This window comes from Xiphophorus maculatus, chromosome 4 (assembly GCF_002775205.1).
Source record: "Xiphophorus maculatus strain JP 163 A chromosome 4, X_maculatus-5.0-male, whole genome shotgun sequence".
Lineage (NCBI taxonomy): Eukaryota > Metazoa > Chordata > Actinopteri > Cyprinodontiformes > Poeciliidae > Xiphophorus > Xiphophorus maculatus.
This window is the reverse complement of record NC_036446.1, coordinates 10,893,437-10,911,622: the sequence shown is the minus strand read 5'-3', so window position 1 is coordinate 10,911,622 and position 18,186 is coordinate 10,893,437. Positions and strand designations below refer to the sequence as shown.

General features: G+C 35.6%; 1 protein-coding gene across 2 annotated transcripts in view; it reads left to right on the top strand.

Moving 5' to 3' along the window:
- mdga1 (MAM domain containing glycosylphosphatidylinositol anchor 1) overlaps nt 1-9,579 on the top strand; it is a 180,299-nt gene extending 170,720 nt beyond the window's left edge. Inside the window, exons 17-18 of one of the 2 annotated variants that reach the window (XM_023333032.1) lie at nt 1,410-1,518; nt 6,657-9,579. In XM_023333032.1, the coding sequence (XP_023188800.1) occupies nt 1,410-1,518; nt 6,657-6,742 (195 nt within the window). In that variant the 3' untranslated portion in view covers nt 6,743-9,579. Of the gene's footprint in view, nt 1-1,409; nt 1,528-6,656 lie in introns of both variants that reach the window. The other variant, XM_023333031.1, reaches the window with a different exon arrangement.
- Nucleotides 9,580-18,186: the final 8,607 nt, after the last annotated feature.

Genomic DNA, 18,186 nt, shown 5'->3' with positions numbered 1-18,186 from the left:
TCAGATGTGAGTGAACTTGCATCACATGCTCATGGCTAGATTATTGGTTTCTGCCCAATGAATTTTATGTTTGATACCTCAACTTGACATTCCCGTTAGGCACTAACACCACAGTGCTCACAAATGAAAGCAAAGGCAATGGAAGGCATCAAACATGAGGTGTGTTAGCTGTGCTATTTGCTCACCCATTCTTCACCTTTCATCCAGAGCATGTGCGCTGAGGTCAGGCTTTTCCACTCGGTGGGTCGGTATCAGGTTAATGGAACCTACACTTGTTTTAGCTTGATATATTTACTCACAAATTGATGGCAGGGCATGTCCCCTAACTGCAGCATGTTAGTGTTAACAGATGGAGTTTGTAAAGTGAAACCAGTCATGCGTTATTTGCTATTCCTCTACGTCTGCCCCTGCTCCTATTAACCCGAGCTTTAGATATATGTATAGAGGTGGTATATAAGCAAAGAGGCAGGTTCTCTTCAACAAGGAATTTCAACACACAGTAACACCTGTATTTTTTTTCTGTAAAGTTAGAAAGCCTTGATCTAAAGTTGGATGACACATGATGTTGGAAATATTACTGCATGTATTGGCCAAACCTAAATAGCTTGCTATTTCTGTAAAATTGAAAAGTCAATTAAACTGGTAAGAGTAAATAGTACCTATGATTTTTAATGCATTATGAAATGCTGCATTTGCCACATATTAAACTCCAGCAGTGGCTAGAAATGTGAGTTCTGTATTTTTTCTGTATTTTGAAGCAACAAAGTTTCCTTGTTTGTTCTATTTTCCTTCCTCAGAAAGAATGTGCTTGTATTTTTGATTAGCTGGGTGCAATGGGCTTTTGGTGCCTTTGTTACACCGCAGTAATTAGGCTGTCACTCAGAAACCAGATGGCTGTTGGCTAAAATGGGAAGTTTTCAGATGAGACTCCTGTTTAGTCTTGTTATTGTGGTCCCAGAAAAAATGACTATACATGAGCTTGAATGCTAAGAATATTGAATTGAGATTTTCAGTTTCCTGTTAGTGTATCTGCTTAAAGCTTTTGAGATCAAGGTGATTCTTTAAAAAAAAAAAATTAAGTTTATCCCTAAATTTTTAAAGATATAATTTCAGAAACCCAAAAAATGAGCAATACAATGAGATAGCTTTTCTCTTTTCAGATATATTTCTATGGGAATGTAGAACATTTTGAGAATAGTTGCAATACAAGGTAAATGTAGTACCTTGTATTACAACTATACATGATTGAGTGAATGACTAACAGGCCCTTAACCAACCACAAAAATATTAAACCACACTTTTACCACTGACTACTGCACTAGTGTGGAGCTGCAGCAGATGTTCTGGTTGTGCTTACCTTTTAAATTAACTGACATGACATCTTGCTTGTCTCTGTCTTTCCCAAACAGATTGTGTTTGAAGGAATCCGAGGTGCAGGCTTTGAGGGAGATATCGCCATTGATGATGTGTCCATCACCATAGGAAAGTGCAAGCAGGAGAACACGGTAGCCAACGCAGGTAAGACAGGTAAGATGTGACTGATGGGATATGACTGGTGCCTGAGTGTGTGTGAAGAGAAATGCTTCTGAACATGCATATGCACTTCATAGCTAACAATTTTCACTAAAACAGCCAGTGCAGCATGTGTTAAAAGGTAGACAGTTTAATTTAAGCTGAAATAATATTAGCTAAAGCATGAAATACAGACTTAAGAGAAAGAAACTGTTTATTTCTCTTTAGCTTTAGGAGAAATAAATACCTGTTTCAGTGTTTAGGAACACAGAGAAAATATTTTTTTGTGTCTTTCCTCAGCAGCAATTGTTTCACCCAATTTTACTTTTGTTTTCATTTTCTAATTTGTCACATCACACTCCTGCTGCCTTCCCTATATTCAACTTCATTATGCTTCGCCTCTCTCTCCTCCTTGCTCGATCTTCCCCTCTGATAAATGTTCACCTCTGCACATCATGCCTCATGTTGGAGAGGCTCAGTTATTTACCCTTCGGCGTGAAAAGGAAATGAAAGAACACCATTTGTTAAAAAATATTTGTATAAAATAAGTGTAATTTCGAGATTGTAAATGACAGAGGTAAAAAAAAAAAAGACAACTTTAAACTAAGACATTTTTTTGTGTTTTTTAGGAAGAATTTCTGTAATGGCTGACTCATAATTCTTATTTGCAACTATGTCCAATGCCAACAAGCTAAAAGCTCAGTTATATTTTCCTTGCATTATCTTTGTTTTTATTCTGCATTGACTATTATTTTCATATTACATTTCCATAGTCGTTCTATAAAGCTTCAGTCAACAAATCATAACTGCTTTGAAAACATCATTGTTATTGCTAATAAATGTATTATTTTAGCACAGAGAGCTATGGGTGGTGGATATGGAGGTAGCACTGCTGTGTACCTCACATAAATTTGCACCTGCAAACATAAGACTTTTTCTCTCTAATAATGATTGAAAAAAAAACCCACTTGATGAACTGAGATTAAACTCCTAAAACAGGAACACGGCCGTTATCAAGCAACTTTACCTTGAGGGCAACACACCCACACACCCCCCCACACACACACACACACAAAACAGTTTCAACAAAACACTTCATGTCAAAGTAAGCATGTGGAGTGACACAACTAGCCTCAAGGGTCAAAGAAAGAGCAAAAGGTCAAAGACATAGAGAGACTAAAGTGTGTGAATACATATGCTTTAGACTGCTAAAAATGTGGTCAGAGGGATGGGAAGTAACGTTTTGTTGGTACTGAAAAATTTGAATTCAAGACTCAAACTTGGAAACAATTTCATAGAAAATACAGGTTCAGAACTGACTCAGCTGGCTTAGTCCATGCCGCTGCTGCTTTTAATGTTCCTATGCTCTTAATTCTTTTAAACTTGTGAAAAATACAGGCTAACGGACAAAGAAGCTAAATAAATCTCAAGCAGATCAGAAGACCGGCAACTCCAGAAAGAAGTGAGACGTGTGATTTGAGTATTAGAGCAACAAGCTTGATTTTATTCAGCAACATGTGGTGAGAATCTACAGGGCTTTGTTAACTTTTGCTTGGATTTGCGACAGAGAAACTATCAGAGCCATGAAATTGTCTCATAACAGCAAAAAACATGAACGTCAATGAATTATTAACAACTTGTGTTTTCTTTTTAAACCTTTTGGAACATTCTGCGTGAGATGCATGTGTATGAGCATGCCTACAAGCCCGTGCTGCAATGTAACACATATGTGCATGTAACAACACGGGCGGATGGTGTAAATAATAGATGACGGCATAAACAGGAAGAGGAAAGCTCTTGAGCTCAAAGAGTGTGCATGTGCGATTGTGTCCTACGGGTTCTTTGAGACTCACATACCACAGACAGATGGGTAATTATCAGGCAGGCGACACGAAGGTCTTTGCTATTGCAAGAGACAAGTACTTCTATTGCAATTTTACCTCCATTGGTTCTGCAAGGTAAAATAAGGACCAGAAAGGGATTAAAGTATGTTTTCAGCACATAATGAAGTAGAAAGGAAACACAATTAAAAGAAGATAAAATAACGTGATGAATGCAAGTTCCATCTCATGTAGTGAGCTTTAAAAGTACAAATTCTGACCTTGTTTCTTGCGTCCAAAGTTCCTAAATAGGCTTAAGTACAGGTGTTGTTTTTCCCACTGGGACTTTGTTTTCCCATAGAGACTGGCCCAACTCTGCCTCCCCCTTTTGTGGAAAAGGAACCAAGCTCAATTGTATCCCACATCATGGAAAACCAAGCTGTGTCTCACGCACAAACCACACAAAATTCAGCATCTAAAAATATTCACCTGGAGATTTTATTTTTATTTTTTGAAAGGATAGTCTGAAAGTATTCTGCTGGGCTAACATTACTTTCAGCATCAAGCACAATCTTCAGCTTTGTAGATGAAAGAATGTTGAATAGTCCGATTATCATGGCATGAGTTATGATTTTTCCAGGCCAACAAGTAGTCGGCATTTTGAACTTCATTCTGACCCAAATAAGCACACACTACCTGCTGTGTAAAACTGACAGCAAAACAAAACAAAACCTAAGAGTAAAGTTTTTCCATTTATTACCGCTATGGATAAGTAGCTTACATTTAACAATGCTCACATTTATATCAGGTTAACAGAGTGTATACACAAGGGACTCTTGTGCTAAATGAAAGATGATTGCCTCTGACTTATTTAGTGCAACTCCACCTGCCCAAATCACAAAGCTCCACCTGGCTTATGTGTTGTTCGCAGAGCAAAGGAGATGGTAAAAAAAAAAACAAACGGTGCCTTTAAAAAAAAATATAGAAAATTTAAATAAATCTCTCTAAGTGGCTTTTTATCAGAATTGACATTTCCAGTAACACATAAGACTTTAGTCTACGTTCTTTCAAAGGGGTGAGGAACCTTTGCAACCAGAAAATTTAGAAAATTGTTTCTGGCACAGCTTCACTGACTCAAAATGACTTTGTAAGTAGATCATGTGTCTGTAATATAAAGTGTTTGTGATATATTTAAACTACACATATAGTGTTGAACATGGCAAAATACATGCTATTTGCTGATGATACAAGCAGGGAGAATTTTCAGAAGCTTTTGGAGATGATCCCCTCAAAAATGAAAATAAATTAAAGCATTGGTTTGACAGAAAAACTATCATTAAATGTATGCAAAACTAAATGCATGTATATTTAAACTACAATATTCCAGCACAATGGTATAAATAATATTTTATAATATTGAAGTGGAAAGAGTATTAGAAAAAAGGTTTCTTGGCTGTCCAAGAGGAGGAGTAATGACATGAGCATTTCAATTGAACTTATGAAGTCAAACAGAAAGCTTAATGAGGAATCAAGATAAATGTGCATTAAAATTCCAAATGAAGACTTGAAAGACAGACCAAACAGAATAATATGGATATGATAAGAGAGGAACAAAAACTGCTAATTTAAAGGTAAATCGAAGGGAGTGATGAGTAACTTACACCTGGTTATTGAGTTGCTCAGAATAGATTTCTAGTTGAAATAGACCAACAGTAAGAGAATATAAGTGACTTTATAGAAAGTTAAAACAAAAAGATCAAAACATTCAACAGATTTCTCCACTAACAAAAAAAAAAAAAAAAAAAAACACTACAAGACTAAATGGTCAAAATAAAAAATCCATTGATCCTAACAAGAACACCAGATTCTATTTCAATTTATTGTCCATCTTCTGTGCTACAGGAATGTGGAGTGTACTATTTATTGATCTAAGCTTTATTATAGATATTGATTTTGTGCCTGAGGGATGGACAGTCGTTATGAAATCATATTGATTTTGGAATACACTACACACTCTTTTATTCATAAAACTTTGTTGAAGAAGGTAACAATTTTAATTTCTTTATGGAACACAAGTCTATACTGTTTGTGTAGTAGAAGCGATGATGGCTGGTAAGAGTGTAGTTAATAACTTTGAAAGGAAAATAAGATTTTAACCTTGCAAAATACACTTCAATTTATCCTGAATGTCCAGCTGACGGTAGAGTTTATCTAAAAATATTTTGAACAACTATTCCAAAATAAATTAGAGCTATGGACTAATTTTAATGAGTTTGGAATTTGTTTGCTCTTCTCTTATTTTACTGGTCCTTTTCATTTCAGCTCACTTTGCTCATCCAAGAAACACTATTTGCATTTTATGACATCATCCATCATCATTGCTGCAGAACTGATAAGGAAATGTTAGTCCCTTTAAGCATATCAGTCTTAAAAGCACCAATAAAACCCATTCCCATTGGGTGAATTCCTGAGGAATTGCAATCTCCTGTTTTTGATCAACCAAATATTTGCTTTTGTTTTGCCCTAGAATGTCTTAAGTACATTCAGGGGCAAACAGTTCAGTAGATGGAAGCAATTTGCACCTACGTTTGCATCAGCTACAAAACACAGCAGTTGTAAAATAAACCATTTTGTGAGATCCAAATGCTTCTGTCTCTTGTTGTTTCCGTTACTCTCATTAATCCAATTATTAATCTGATGATTCTTTGCTCTAAACCTTAAAAATAAGAAGAATCACAGATTCTTTATTGCCTCTCTGTTCCACAACTCAAATGGATTGCTGTAACAAAGTTAGTTTATTTTCTCTGCATTTCTATAACTTACTGTTTTCTGTAATTAAAGTTTATATGTGGTACCATAATTTGTGAACTTTTGAGCACACCTGTATATAAGCCACTATTTTTGAAAATCAAAAGTGAGCATAGCCACATTGTACTATGAGATATCAGCATAGAAAGATTTTTTTTAACATCTAATGAAATACGTACTGATAATATAAACACATACTGTATATACCTCTATCTCTGGTTTTTCAAACTAAATTCATATGTTTTACTTTCTTTAAATGTCAGCAAACTGTGCAGAGAAATTATGTGCTTGGTGAAGCTATTTTAAGAGCAGTTATGCCTCTCGGTCTAGTTTCAGAATTTAAATCAATAATAAACTAAGATTTTCCCAAATTCAGCACCTCCAGTTAACTTTGTGAATACACCTTATCGTTTTTTGATTCACAAAAATCATTTAAACTGGTCAAAAGTCAAGTGTAAGTGTACTGCCTCTCTGCATAAACTGATATGACTTTTTCTGTTTGTCTTCTTCCCATAGTTCTTATTGGAGGATCACGGTCACTCCCACTGGCCAGGTGGCTGACCTTTGGCCTCTCCTGCTTCCTCTCACTCCTGTACAGATGATGAGCACTTCCCAGAGCACCACCACTTGTCTGTATTAACGGACACTGCCCTGACTCGCGCTTTTTAAATTCCCTCTTTCTCCTCCTCTCTGCCTCCTCTCTTGTACATGTGTCGTCACTTGTCGGTCCTCCTCACTCGCTGTCATATCCCTCTTGCCTTATATCGGTTCCATACCTCTATCACAAAGGTCACACCGTTTGTCAACTTTCTGTCTTCCTCTTTCTTTGACTGTTGCAGCATTTATGCTCAGAGTATAATCAACTGACTCACAATCTGTATTAAGGATTGACATACTTATAGAAGAGTAAATCTTTCACCTCAAACACTATGATAGGTGAAAAACCTTATTCATATTAGTGTCACTTTCTTGCCTTTTTCTGTGCTTCATTAACCTTGTTTGTCCATGTGCATACTGTTCGTAACCATCCACCCTCCCTCCCCAGTCCCTCCAACCACCGTATCTCACACTCCTGGCACCCTATTTCCAGACACAGCAAAGTGTCGGACACGCTACCAAAGATGACAAAGAACCTGAGGGAATAAAACGAAAAACAGGGATTCCAAAAAGAAAAGTGAGAAAAGAAGCAGAAGGTAAAAAAGGGATTTTTATTTTTATTTTACAAAGACTGCCATCTTTTTGCATCGTTCTTTGGGGTAGTTGGAAACTACTGACAAAGAGATGAAGAACCACATGAATGAATCAAGCAAAAATAATTGTTTGTGGAAAAGGACGCATATAAAGAGGATGATGAAAGCTGGATGCCCTCAGTAGCCTCTCTGCTTGCCACAAAAGACAAACCTCAGTGCGGATTATACGTGTACATTTATCTCTCTCTATACATATATATATATATCTATATATTAAATATAACAAAATTTAAACTAAAACACTACAAGGACAATGGAGGACTGTAGTAAGTAAAATTAAAGAAGCACAATGTTTATACTACTCTGTTGTACCTTTGAGTTTTATTTCACTTCTTATGTGATGTTGCAGTCAAATCTTTTCAATGTTTTTGATATTTTGGAGGGTTTTTTTGTTTCGCCATATTAAGGATCAAAGACAATGAGTAATAAAGTATTATTATATTCATATCTGTACGATGTAGAGAGGATGATTTATGATCCTGAACCTGATCTGAGCACCCAGAGGGAATACACACATGACTCAAGCCATCTGGATTGAAACCCTAACCTTTTCTTTTGCACTAACACTAAAAGATACACACCTCTAAACATACATTGCACAAACACACACTCATCTATCCGTGTTGCCTTCACCATAAACCCTGCAGAAAGACCGCTTCTTGAATAAAGCAAAAAACAAATATATAAGAGTGGTTGACAAGATTTTAACAACTATATTGATGCACTCGTTTTTGTAAAAATGAACCAATGTTTAAGTACTAAACAGAAACAAAATTCCTTATATAAAGAAAATTAAAGTGTTGAAAAATATTAAGAAAAACCTTTTCCCTGATTTCTTTTTAATATTTGATGCTATGTATGGATATTTCACACAGTAAGAGTTGAGTAGTTTATGTTTTTAGATTAAACAGACTTCATAATTACATTTACATGATTATTAAATTTAAGCAATATGAGCTTCATATATAAACCTCAATGTGCAAATGAACCAGTTAATGGAGGCTTAATTCATCTTTTATTCAATGTTACTTAGATTGAATGCAGTTGTGGTTTGCTACACCATGCTTCGTCTTCTCTAAAATAACTGTCAACTTATTTTGATGTGTTTCTGTATGCTGATCATCTTCATTGCCATGTATATTGCATGTGAACCTGTCTGCTCATTCCTGTACTCACTTCTACCTGTGTCATGTTAACATTGAGTTGTTCATTTCATTTTTTTTGCCTTCATTATTTTTTTATTTGCGTTTTACAAAGCTACATTGTTGTTTTTGTTGAATGATAAGTAGCACGTAACGCACATTCGTCGTGTGTCTTTTAAATATTGACGTACCCAGATGTTAGGAGGTGGATTTATGCTTGTTTGAACATATAAGAACACATCTGTAAGATCCCACAGTGTCAACATTCACACAAATTTAACTTTTCATGGATTTTTTCAGGAGAAGAATGATTTGTGCATTATCTTATCTGACTACATCCGTCTTATACAAATGAGCTTTTAAGAAAATACCTCTTGTTTTCTCCTAACTTTTAAAGAGTTGTTTATTTGTGGGATTAATTCCAGGTTAAGTTCATAAGCAGTATGCCACACTGATGAGAACACATTGCATATGTGAGTACTTTATACTTAGTTGCAAGTATGTTGATGACATATAAGGCATTCATATGCATGACATCTCATGTTAACTGTGCAGCCATTCCTCTTACTGCGTAAGTAGAAGTAGTGAGTGGTGAAAGTTTATGGTCGCAGTTTCTGAATGCGAGCATGACGCTTTTTGAAATTAGTAATGGTATTAGTGCCACATATGATCCTTTATTTTGGTTTAATCAATAGGAAACACACTTTTTATAAATTTTGTGAACTTAAAACTTGAGTTTAAAAGAGAGACAACTTCTAAAATGGTCATTTGGGAGAACATTGTTGTAAGGGGACATTTAATCTGATAGGGGAGATAATTAAATTTTTTATCCCATCGCAATCAAAAACTGTAAGACATATGAAGTCATAAATGTTATTTTATGGGTACGTACATTTTCATTTTCTCAAATTAGAAATTTTTCAGTAGTTGCTTAGAACTTAAGTAATAGTTCATAAGAATGTAATTAAGCCTGTAGCAAAACTGTATTTTGGGCAACAGGAGGGTTCCATATATGTTCCGTAATAAAGTGACATGCTAAAAATTTCACATATTTATTAAGTGATACTCATTTTTTCAGTAAAGTAAAACAAACCTTTGTCCATTTGCACTCAAACGTTATAGCATAAAAAGCATAACTCGTTTTTTTCACATTCTGAAGAACATGAAATTTCATGTTGGTCTATTTTTGTATGAAAACCAAAATAATCTTTTATTGCTTTAAGACACAAACTTTATGATTTGTGTAATCTTCTAAGGAATTGTCTAATTGCTAAAAAAAAAAAAAGTAGGTGGGATCAAATGTGTTGTTAAATGAAGTGATAAATCTAAAGACAGGAAACTGAAGAGTGACAAAAAATTTACTGTAAACCTAGAAATGACAATGCAGTTTATTTTTTTATTTCCTAGCAGGTTCTGAGAGTTTAAGACAGATTTTTATTAAGTAAAAAAAGAGGTTGTTTGCATTAGTGATCTGTATTTTACACATATTTTTAGCAATATGCTGATTAATTCATTAACAAAACTTGCATGTGCACCCATTTACAAGTAGAGCGCCACTAGGCACCAAATTGTCAAGTGGTGAAAGTGAAGTAAGACATTGAAGTTAATTCAACACTTTCCTTATATAGTAACATCTGGATCAACCTTAGTCCATTTATGTGTACGTGACAACCTGTGATGGATACATTAATAATTTTTGTTTTCTCTAATAACTTTCACCAATAACTGTGGTGATAGGATTTCTCTTGGCCAAAGAAAATGTAGGTTGCTCAGATGCAATTGCCATATATTTTTAACATTTGACATGCAATTGTCCTTTTCCATAATTTAAGGAAACCTAGCATGTTAGTGAAGCATTTTCTTGTTTAAGACGTCTGCACATCTCCTGTGTCCACTATTATTTTATATGTACCACTCCTAAAAGACCCTCTAGGTTTTGCTGCAATTGACCAGACCAGTTGTAGCCTAAGCTTTAATAATGGCACAGGCTGTGCACATTAACTACATCTGTTCCATTTTAAACTTACGTTTCATTGGGTCGAGCAGAAGCAGCAGTTAAAAACATTGTAAAAACACAACTGCATACTTTGATTTGTGCAAAAAAGTTTAATGGGAGCAAACAAGGAGCTTCAAAGCGATATGCCTTAAAATCTTATATACTGCATTATTTTTCTTAATGACTCAACAGACTGTTTCAACCTACTGTGAAAAGCATTGTCTTCACATTGAGTTTAAGAAAACTGTTTGTTTCTATGACAATACATCCAGAAAGGTTTTCACAAACACTTTTGACAATGTAATTTGGAAAGTAAGCATTTAAAAGTAACATTTTCTGAGCAAAATGAGACAGAGGGAACAAATAATGCTGCATATTATATATTTCTGTCAAATACATAAGTATTTAATATAACAATATATTCATAACATGACAAAAAGGTTTGAATAAATGTCAACCAAGAACTTGTCCTTGTCATTTTTGCTGCCAGTGTTAAAATAAAATTAGCAAATCCTTCATCTATAAATCCTTTATCACCCTTCTGTCCATTCAGATAGAAGGTCAAGAACTAGAACCTAAACAGTTTGTTCCCCTTTAACACTTATTAGATCCTCCTGGGGTGTGATAGGGCTTTCCAATTCTAGAAGGGCTATACAGTGAGTAAAATATGGAACGAACACTTATCTCTTTTGGCATGGTCACTTTGTGGTGGTGTTTTCTCTGTTGTGTGCTATGTTATCCTGAGAACACAGCTTTGACCTGACCATTCTCCCAGTGCAGTTTGTGCATAAAGGCCGTTGTGGTTGAGTGCAGTAGTTATTGTTTTCATGGGGAAAACTGCACCTGTTATTTCCAGGCATTTCTTAAGCATTTGGTGAGCTTTTGGTCAAAGAGAAATCTTACAGGAGGCACCAAGCTGTTGATGGTTCATTGTGAAATTGTTATCTTCACTTCTGGATTATGGTTCAAATGATGTTCGCTGGAACATTTACAAATGCAGCTGTGACCATTTTCATTTGTATGTTTTGCAACAGTAAGACTTAATAATTGTGAAAGAAAACTTTTTAAAGGCCTTCGGTCAGTTTTAAGCTGGAGATATTGTTGTCTCATAGCAGCAGGGACGTTTTTGCTTTCTGTGCAGTTTTGTACACCATTTTCTTCATGTGTTCAATACTTTTTTATTTGTTTTTTATATCGATATATGAAAAAGCATCTAACTGATCTTATGTTGATACACTGTACTCGTCATTTGAATGATATTCATCTATTCCACTTCTATACAGATACACCTACATTTAAATGAGACACACTGCAAAAAATTAACATAACATAATATCCTCCAGTTTTTTCCATGATCTGATCTCTTTATGACTAATTTCAGGGTCATTAGCAGTCTCAGCAGAGGTCATTTTATTCTGAAGGGCTACAAAACCATTTAGTTACACGTAGCTTTTTATTCTTTATGTACACAAGTCATGATTTGAATTCTTTTAATGGATTTTTTTTCTACTTCTATTGACATTTGAATAAAACTCTATGTCTGGTGTTTTTACATTTCACTTGGCAACATGCTCACAATGTGACTTTCCACAGTAATTAGGCTTGTCATAATCTGATTCTTTGCCTGCAGCAAGCTCTATGCTTGTTTATTCCCGTGAAAGATAGATTAGTTCCACACATTGTGTTATTAGCACATGATCTTTCCAGCCTCCTCTGATCTTGACCTTTTTTTTTTTAATCCCAGTAGTTTCTGAAAATGCAACAGTCTTGTGTCATATGGTAATAAAAGCACCACACACAACATCAAACTGCTGTGGTGGGTGATGTGATCATAAAATCAGTTTTTCCTTTGTCTTTTGAGACTATTGCTTTCATTCAAGTTCACATCATAAGACGCAGCATAAATCCTTTTTATTCGATTTTTCAAGGCTGACATGTTCTGCATATCTTATTGTCTATATGAACAGCAGTGACAATGACTATCTGAAAATTTTCTGAAAAATTATAGGATTTCCAAATAATAGCTGCTGAGACTACAACACAAGTAAAGATGCTCTTTGTACAGGAAATGACAGTCTGTCACTGAAGGTGCTCTCCAGTTCAGCAACAGCTTCATACATGAGGTAGGAGACATTTTCCATCATTAACGTCATTTTAGCTAGATTCCTTCTGTATCCCACCACCTGCACTGGGTCGAGGGGGCATCCTTGCACAGAACTGGTCTTCTTGATTAGTTTATTTAACTTCTTCCTCTCAGATAAGTAGATTAGCCACTACTTCAACATACAGCGTTGTCCACACAAAAGTTAATGCGGCCCGTGATGCAGTCAGTAATGCTGTCAATATTCTCCCCATGATGACAGAAAGCTCTTTCCACACAGTAGAGCTGCAACAATCTATTAGCGCTTCCTCAGTCGCCTCAGACGATCTCTTCTCTGTGTGTCTCACAGCTGGGTCTCTGTCTACAAGGGATTTAAACACAGGCTGGAGATGAACCAGGTTGTGATCTGAGTCCCTGAGGAGAAGCAGAGACGATGAGCTGTATGTCTCCTCCGTGTTGGTATACACTAGATCCAGCGTTTTGTTATTTTTGGTGTGGCAGGTGTTATAATGGATGAAAGTGGGAAGAGTGGAGGAAAGAAATAAATTATTTAGGTCACCAAATATTAGAAAGAGGCCTTGTTATTGCTGTCTTTGGAGTCTGCTGGTGGTTCTGTAGAGGACATCGAAAGCCTTACCAGCATTAGCCAAGGGTGGGACATAAGCAGTTGTTAAAACTCCTATGGTACAGCTAGCAATCCAATGCTAAGTGCTTGGTACAGCTAGCAGTTCAATGTTTGTATTGCAAAGCAAATTCTTAGAGACACCTTAGAGAAGAGCAGGCTTTCATTGAGGAACTGTTTAGCTGGACTATAGTTAGACATTAAGGCAAAAGTGCAACAAGGATGGTCTTACAATTGCTGTCCTAGATTCTAAGTATACTGATCTTAAATTTAGAAATATGTATTTTTAGACCTATCGGCTATGTACCATTATTGCACAGAATCGCTGAATGTCAGCAAATGTATTCCAGGAACTCAGAGCAAAGCAGTCTGTCCTGAATGGTCTTGCTTCTAAGAATAAGTTCTTCTTGCATCCTGCAGCTGTTTCTAAGACTGTAGCCTGAAGCAGACAGAGAGAAGTGGGAGCAAAGACAGATATGAAACATAAGACATTGGGCGGGAAAGAACAATGGACCAAAATGGCCATACTAATTATATTCTAAATATTTTATTTGTCTAAAATGTTGGTTATTCTTTAGTTTCACTTTAATGAATGTGGTGGCATCTAAGAAATAAAAGTTATGTTTCTCTTTACCCTAAACTATATATACTTTAAAGAAAATGACTCTGGCTTACACTAACACACCTGTTTGGTTTAGATTTTCAGTTTCAAAACTTTAATAAGGAAAGCCACAAACCCCAAACCAAATAATCAATATGATACCAAGGTGCGATACATATTAATTTTTAAAACACAAAAAGGAAGAAAATGTTCAGAACACGCACAATTGGACACTTAACATTCACATGTTGTGGTCTGTTCAGTACATGCTTTACACAAATCTTAGTCAAATCAACTCCTGCTCATCTCTGTGAGCTATTTTCCCTGAGGGAAAAGAAACAAAAGAACTGAAGTTTCATTTAAAATAAAGGCCTCACTGTGTTCATTCCTCTTTAAGGACTAAGAAACATTCTGTCATGGTTGAGGAGAATATTCACTTTGTGTTATATTCAACCATACGATATCTTATGTGCTCATGTCTAGACATGTGAACAGAAGATGCCTACATTCTTATAATTATGCAGGTTTCATAATTGATCAGATACTGCTCTTCTTTAAATGTGTTGTCAGAAGTAAAAATCAGCAGGCAAAACGTTAAATTGGTTACATAAATTTTTGAAGGCATCACAAGACCCTGTTCTCATGGTCATTAAAATCTAGCCTATTATGCTATGCATTTCCAAATGTATTCAGACACCCCAACAAATCACTGACCTCAGATGCTCAGGGCCATGGACAAAGATGTAGAAGATCCAGCAGCTAGACCTCTGCTACAAATATTTGCGAAAGAATGGTTATTTCCAAAGAGCGCAGTGAGATGTCCTTGACTAAGGGGTGCTGTGGTGCCGCAGGGTAAAGCACCTCCCATGTATCAAGGCCTTAGTCCTCGACACGACCGTCACAGGTTTGAGTTCCTGATGACATTTGCAGCATGTCTTCCCCCTCTCTTATTACCCACTTTCCTATCTGACCACTTTCAAATAAAGGCCACTAGAGCCAATAAAAAAACCTTTAAAAAATGTCTTTGACTAAACACTATGAAGTGCTACTCTTATTGGTATTGTCACCAGCATTGAGATTTAGGGACAAGACAACTCAGCCATGGAGTTGTAGGGCTTGTGAAATCACAGCAGGATCAGCTTGTGCTGACAGGCAGAACTTGTAAATTGTCTGCATGGTCAGTATCTGCAACCATCCACGCATCCTGTAGATTAGCAGTTAGAGTAGTAAGTGTAATATAAACCATCAAATGCAGTGATGTAAATCACAAAGGCAGAGATAGATACGGATTTCTCTGGAGTGTCAAATCTCACTCCAGAGAATGATATGGATGAGTGAATTTGGTTTGAAGAACCCCCTGACCTCAACCTACTAGATGATCTATGGAAAGCATTGATTGACATCATTTATAGCTCTATTCCTATTGTGCTTACTAGCTAAAGCTTGAGCTGTCATTCTGAAAAGAAGCTGCTCTGTCATTGTTTCCAAAAATTTCCAATTGGAGATAAAGCAGAAACAATGCTTCTAAAAGTCTCAGCTTTGAACTGAATAAAATAATTATTTTTTCTCTCAATAAAATTTGTTTGCAATGACAGAGCTGTATTTGTATTAAAATGCTTGCAATAAAAAAAACTATGTAATTGTAAATAGATATTAAACACTGCTTTTAATAAATATTTCATTTGACTCCAATTCAATTCAGTTTGTTTATATATCAATTCACTACAAGTGTGATCTTGAGGTACTTTGCAGGGAAAATCATTTTAATTTAATTACACTTACCTCCCAATTGACCCTCATTCTCAAACAGTACAGTAAGCTCATTTAATTACTGAAAGTACTTTAAAAGAAGTTTCTTAGTGTAAACAAACCTGCATCTCTTTTGCTGTAAATTTTCCAAGTAGAAGAGATGCAAAAAGCTCCAAAATTTCCCAAAATTACATAGGAATATTAAGCCACAAATGCACACAAAAAACAAAGCCATTAAATAAATGAAAAAGTGTTCATTGCTGCAAAGATTGGATACTGTTCTAATTACTTTGTAATATTCCACTGTAACATGATAATGTGCAGCCACTTTAATATGGAAGTCCTTCTGCTTCCAGGAAGCCCCAAAGTAGAGATTAGTGTGACGGAGGACCGTACAAATCCCAGGCCGTACCTGTCCAAATTATTAGCTGAAGCCCCAGCAGTGTCTTAGCTGAGCTATAAGCTAAGATGGAAGCAAAGTTTTATCAGATTGACTAAGCTCATTTGAAAAGTTCAGAGACACCAGCTGAATAAAATTGGCCTCATTTGAAACTCCTAACTTCATTTCTTTACAATACACATGCCATTAAATCATAGAGACGCATCAGTGAACATGGCACCAGGACACTTAGAATGAAGATTGGGTTTTGTTATCAGGAATGGATATTGTTTTCTCTCAAAGCTAGAAGAATATTGGTATCAGTTACCTTGTCACTACTCCTGGATTAAGGAGATGTTTTATATATGAATGCTCTGACCAAATGTCTTCAATCCTTGAATGCTTCCTCTGATTGTGCTTTGGCAGCAGACATCTTACACATCATTGGCAGTTGTATGCAAAAGTTAAATGGTCTCCTTCAAGCATACAGAGAGGCAGTCACCTGATGATAATGATTTATAAAACTACTTGGCTTTGCTCCAGCTTATTTAAATGATCTTTTACAATGATCAATTACTGCACATTATTCACGCTTCAACAAGGTTTTTTTTTTTTTTTACAAGTTCCACATGTTCAAACAGAACAAGCGAAGCAAGCATTGGAATCAGCTCCAGTCTGAACTCAATATCTTATTTCATTGGAATTATTACAAGCGGCTCTCATAAACAAGCAACGTGACTCTATTAACCAATGTTTTTGCTTTTAAATTGTTTTGTTATTTGGGGTTTTACCTGGTAAAATAAAGTAAAGAAAGAAAAATAGAAAATATTAGAATATGGTGGTGAGATAGACAAGACAGAAACACAGCAGTGCAACAAAACAACAGTTAATGTGTGAGATATGCTTAACCAGTTCTGTTTTGCAGTGCATGTTTCATAGGTGGAAGGGTATTGTGATGGATTATTGCTAATCATCAACCTGTGAGCAAATAACCAACTAATGGGAACATATTTGGTGTTATTATTTAAAAAATGGTGCTTATATAAATTTATATAGAATTTTTAATACTCATGCTACAGTGACTAGTCATAGCTTCCTAACAGCAGGCCCTCTTACAGAAATTAAAATTGTCCCTTTAAAAATGTTATCGCTCACTAATATGAGCTGGTTATCAATTGCAATCAATTTATTTCTAGCTTTTCCAACTAACCCTAAACACACAGTAGGTGTGTAGCAGCAGAAAAGTTACTACAGATCATCACTGACCTTGTGCAGATTATTTGAGTATCATGATTTCTGTTTCAGACAAGCTGAATATCTGTGTGAGTAATTAGCCAAAGGTTTTATTGCAGGCCAATTAGTCTCATTGCCACTTTCACTGAAACGCCTGCTTATCTGCTCCTCTGTTTGCACACTCTCTGCATAAATAGGCTCTCTCCATCACCCACAGGCATAATCAGTACAGTATAAACTCTGTAGTGGACCAGATATAGAATGTTGTGTTAAGTATGTTTGCTTTCTTAGGGTGCTCATTGTTAGATAACAGTTATTACTGTCACCAAAGTGGATGTGTTATCGTTTATTTCAGGTTATTGAAAGGTTTTAGGAAAGTTTGATGCCTAAAGTTTTCAGTGAAATCAGCAAATTTCTTATATTGTAAGCAAAAATTGCTGAAGAGAAGAGAAGGATTTGAAGACATTTATACAAACATACCTACCCCTTCTGTGGGATTGAAATTGAAATTATCCATATGGACCCTTATGCAGAGATGCACATATCATCAAAATTGTTTGCAGAAAATATCAAACTTTTGAAGAAAGACTCACCACACCAGCTGTCACATCTTTCTGATATATTCAGCATCAACTAATTAGCATTAGCTTCTGTATGTGTAGTGCTCCTTATCAAAGACTGATAATACAATGGATTAAATTAATATTGTGAACACACATTAGATTTTCAGAAATACTATGCTTTTTACATTATTTCCTGAAATATATCACAAAACAGAAGCTGTTCTCATGTTGTTAACATAAAGGAACAAGTAACAGTTTATAACGTGTGAACTTGAAGCTTCCATGTTGAAACAAGATTAAATATGGAAAAATAAATATCACCTCTGCTTGCATTTGCAGAAACGAAGGCAATTCTGAGCGCACACATAGGGTGAATATAGAGGAGATGGACTGTATATTAGTGCTTCAGA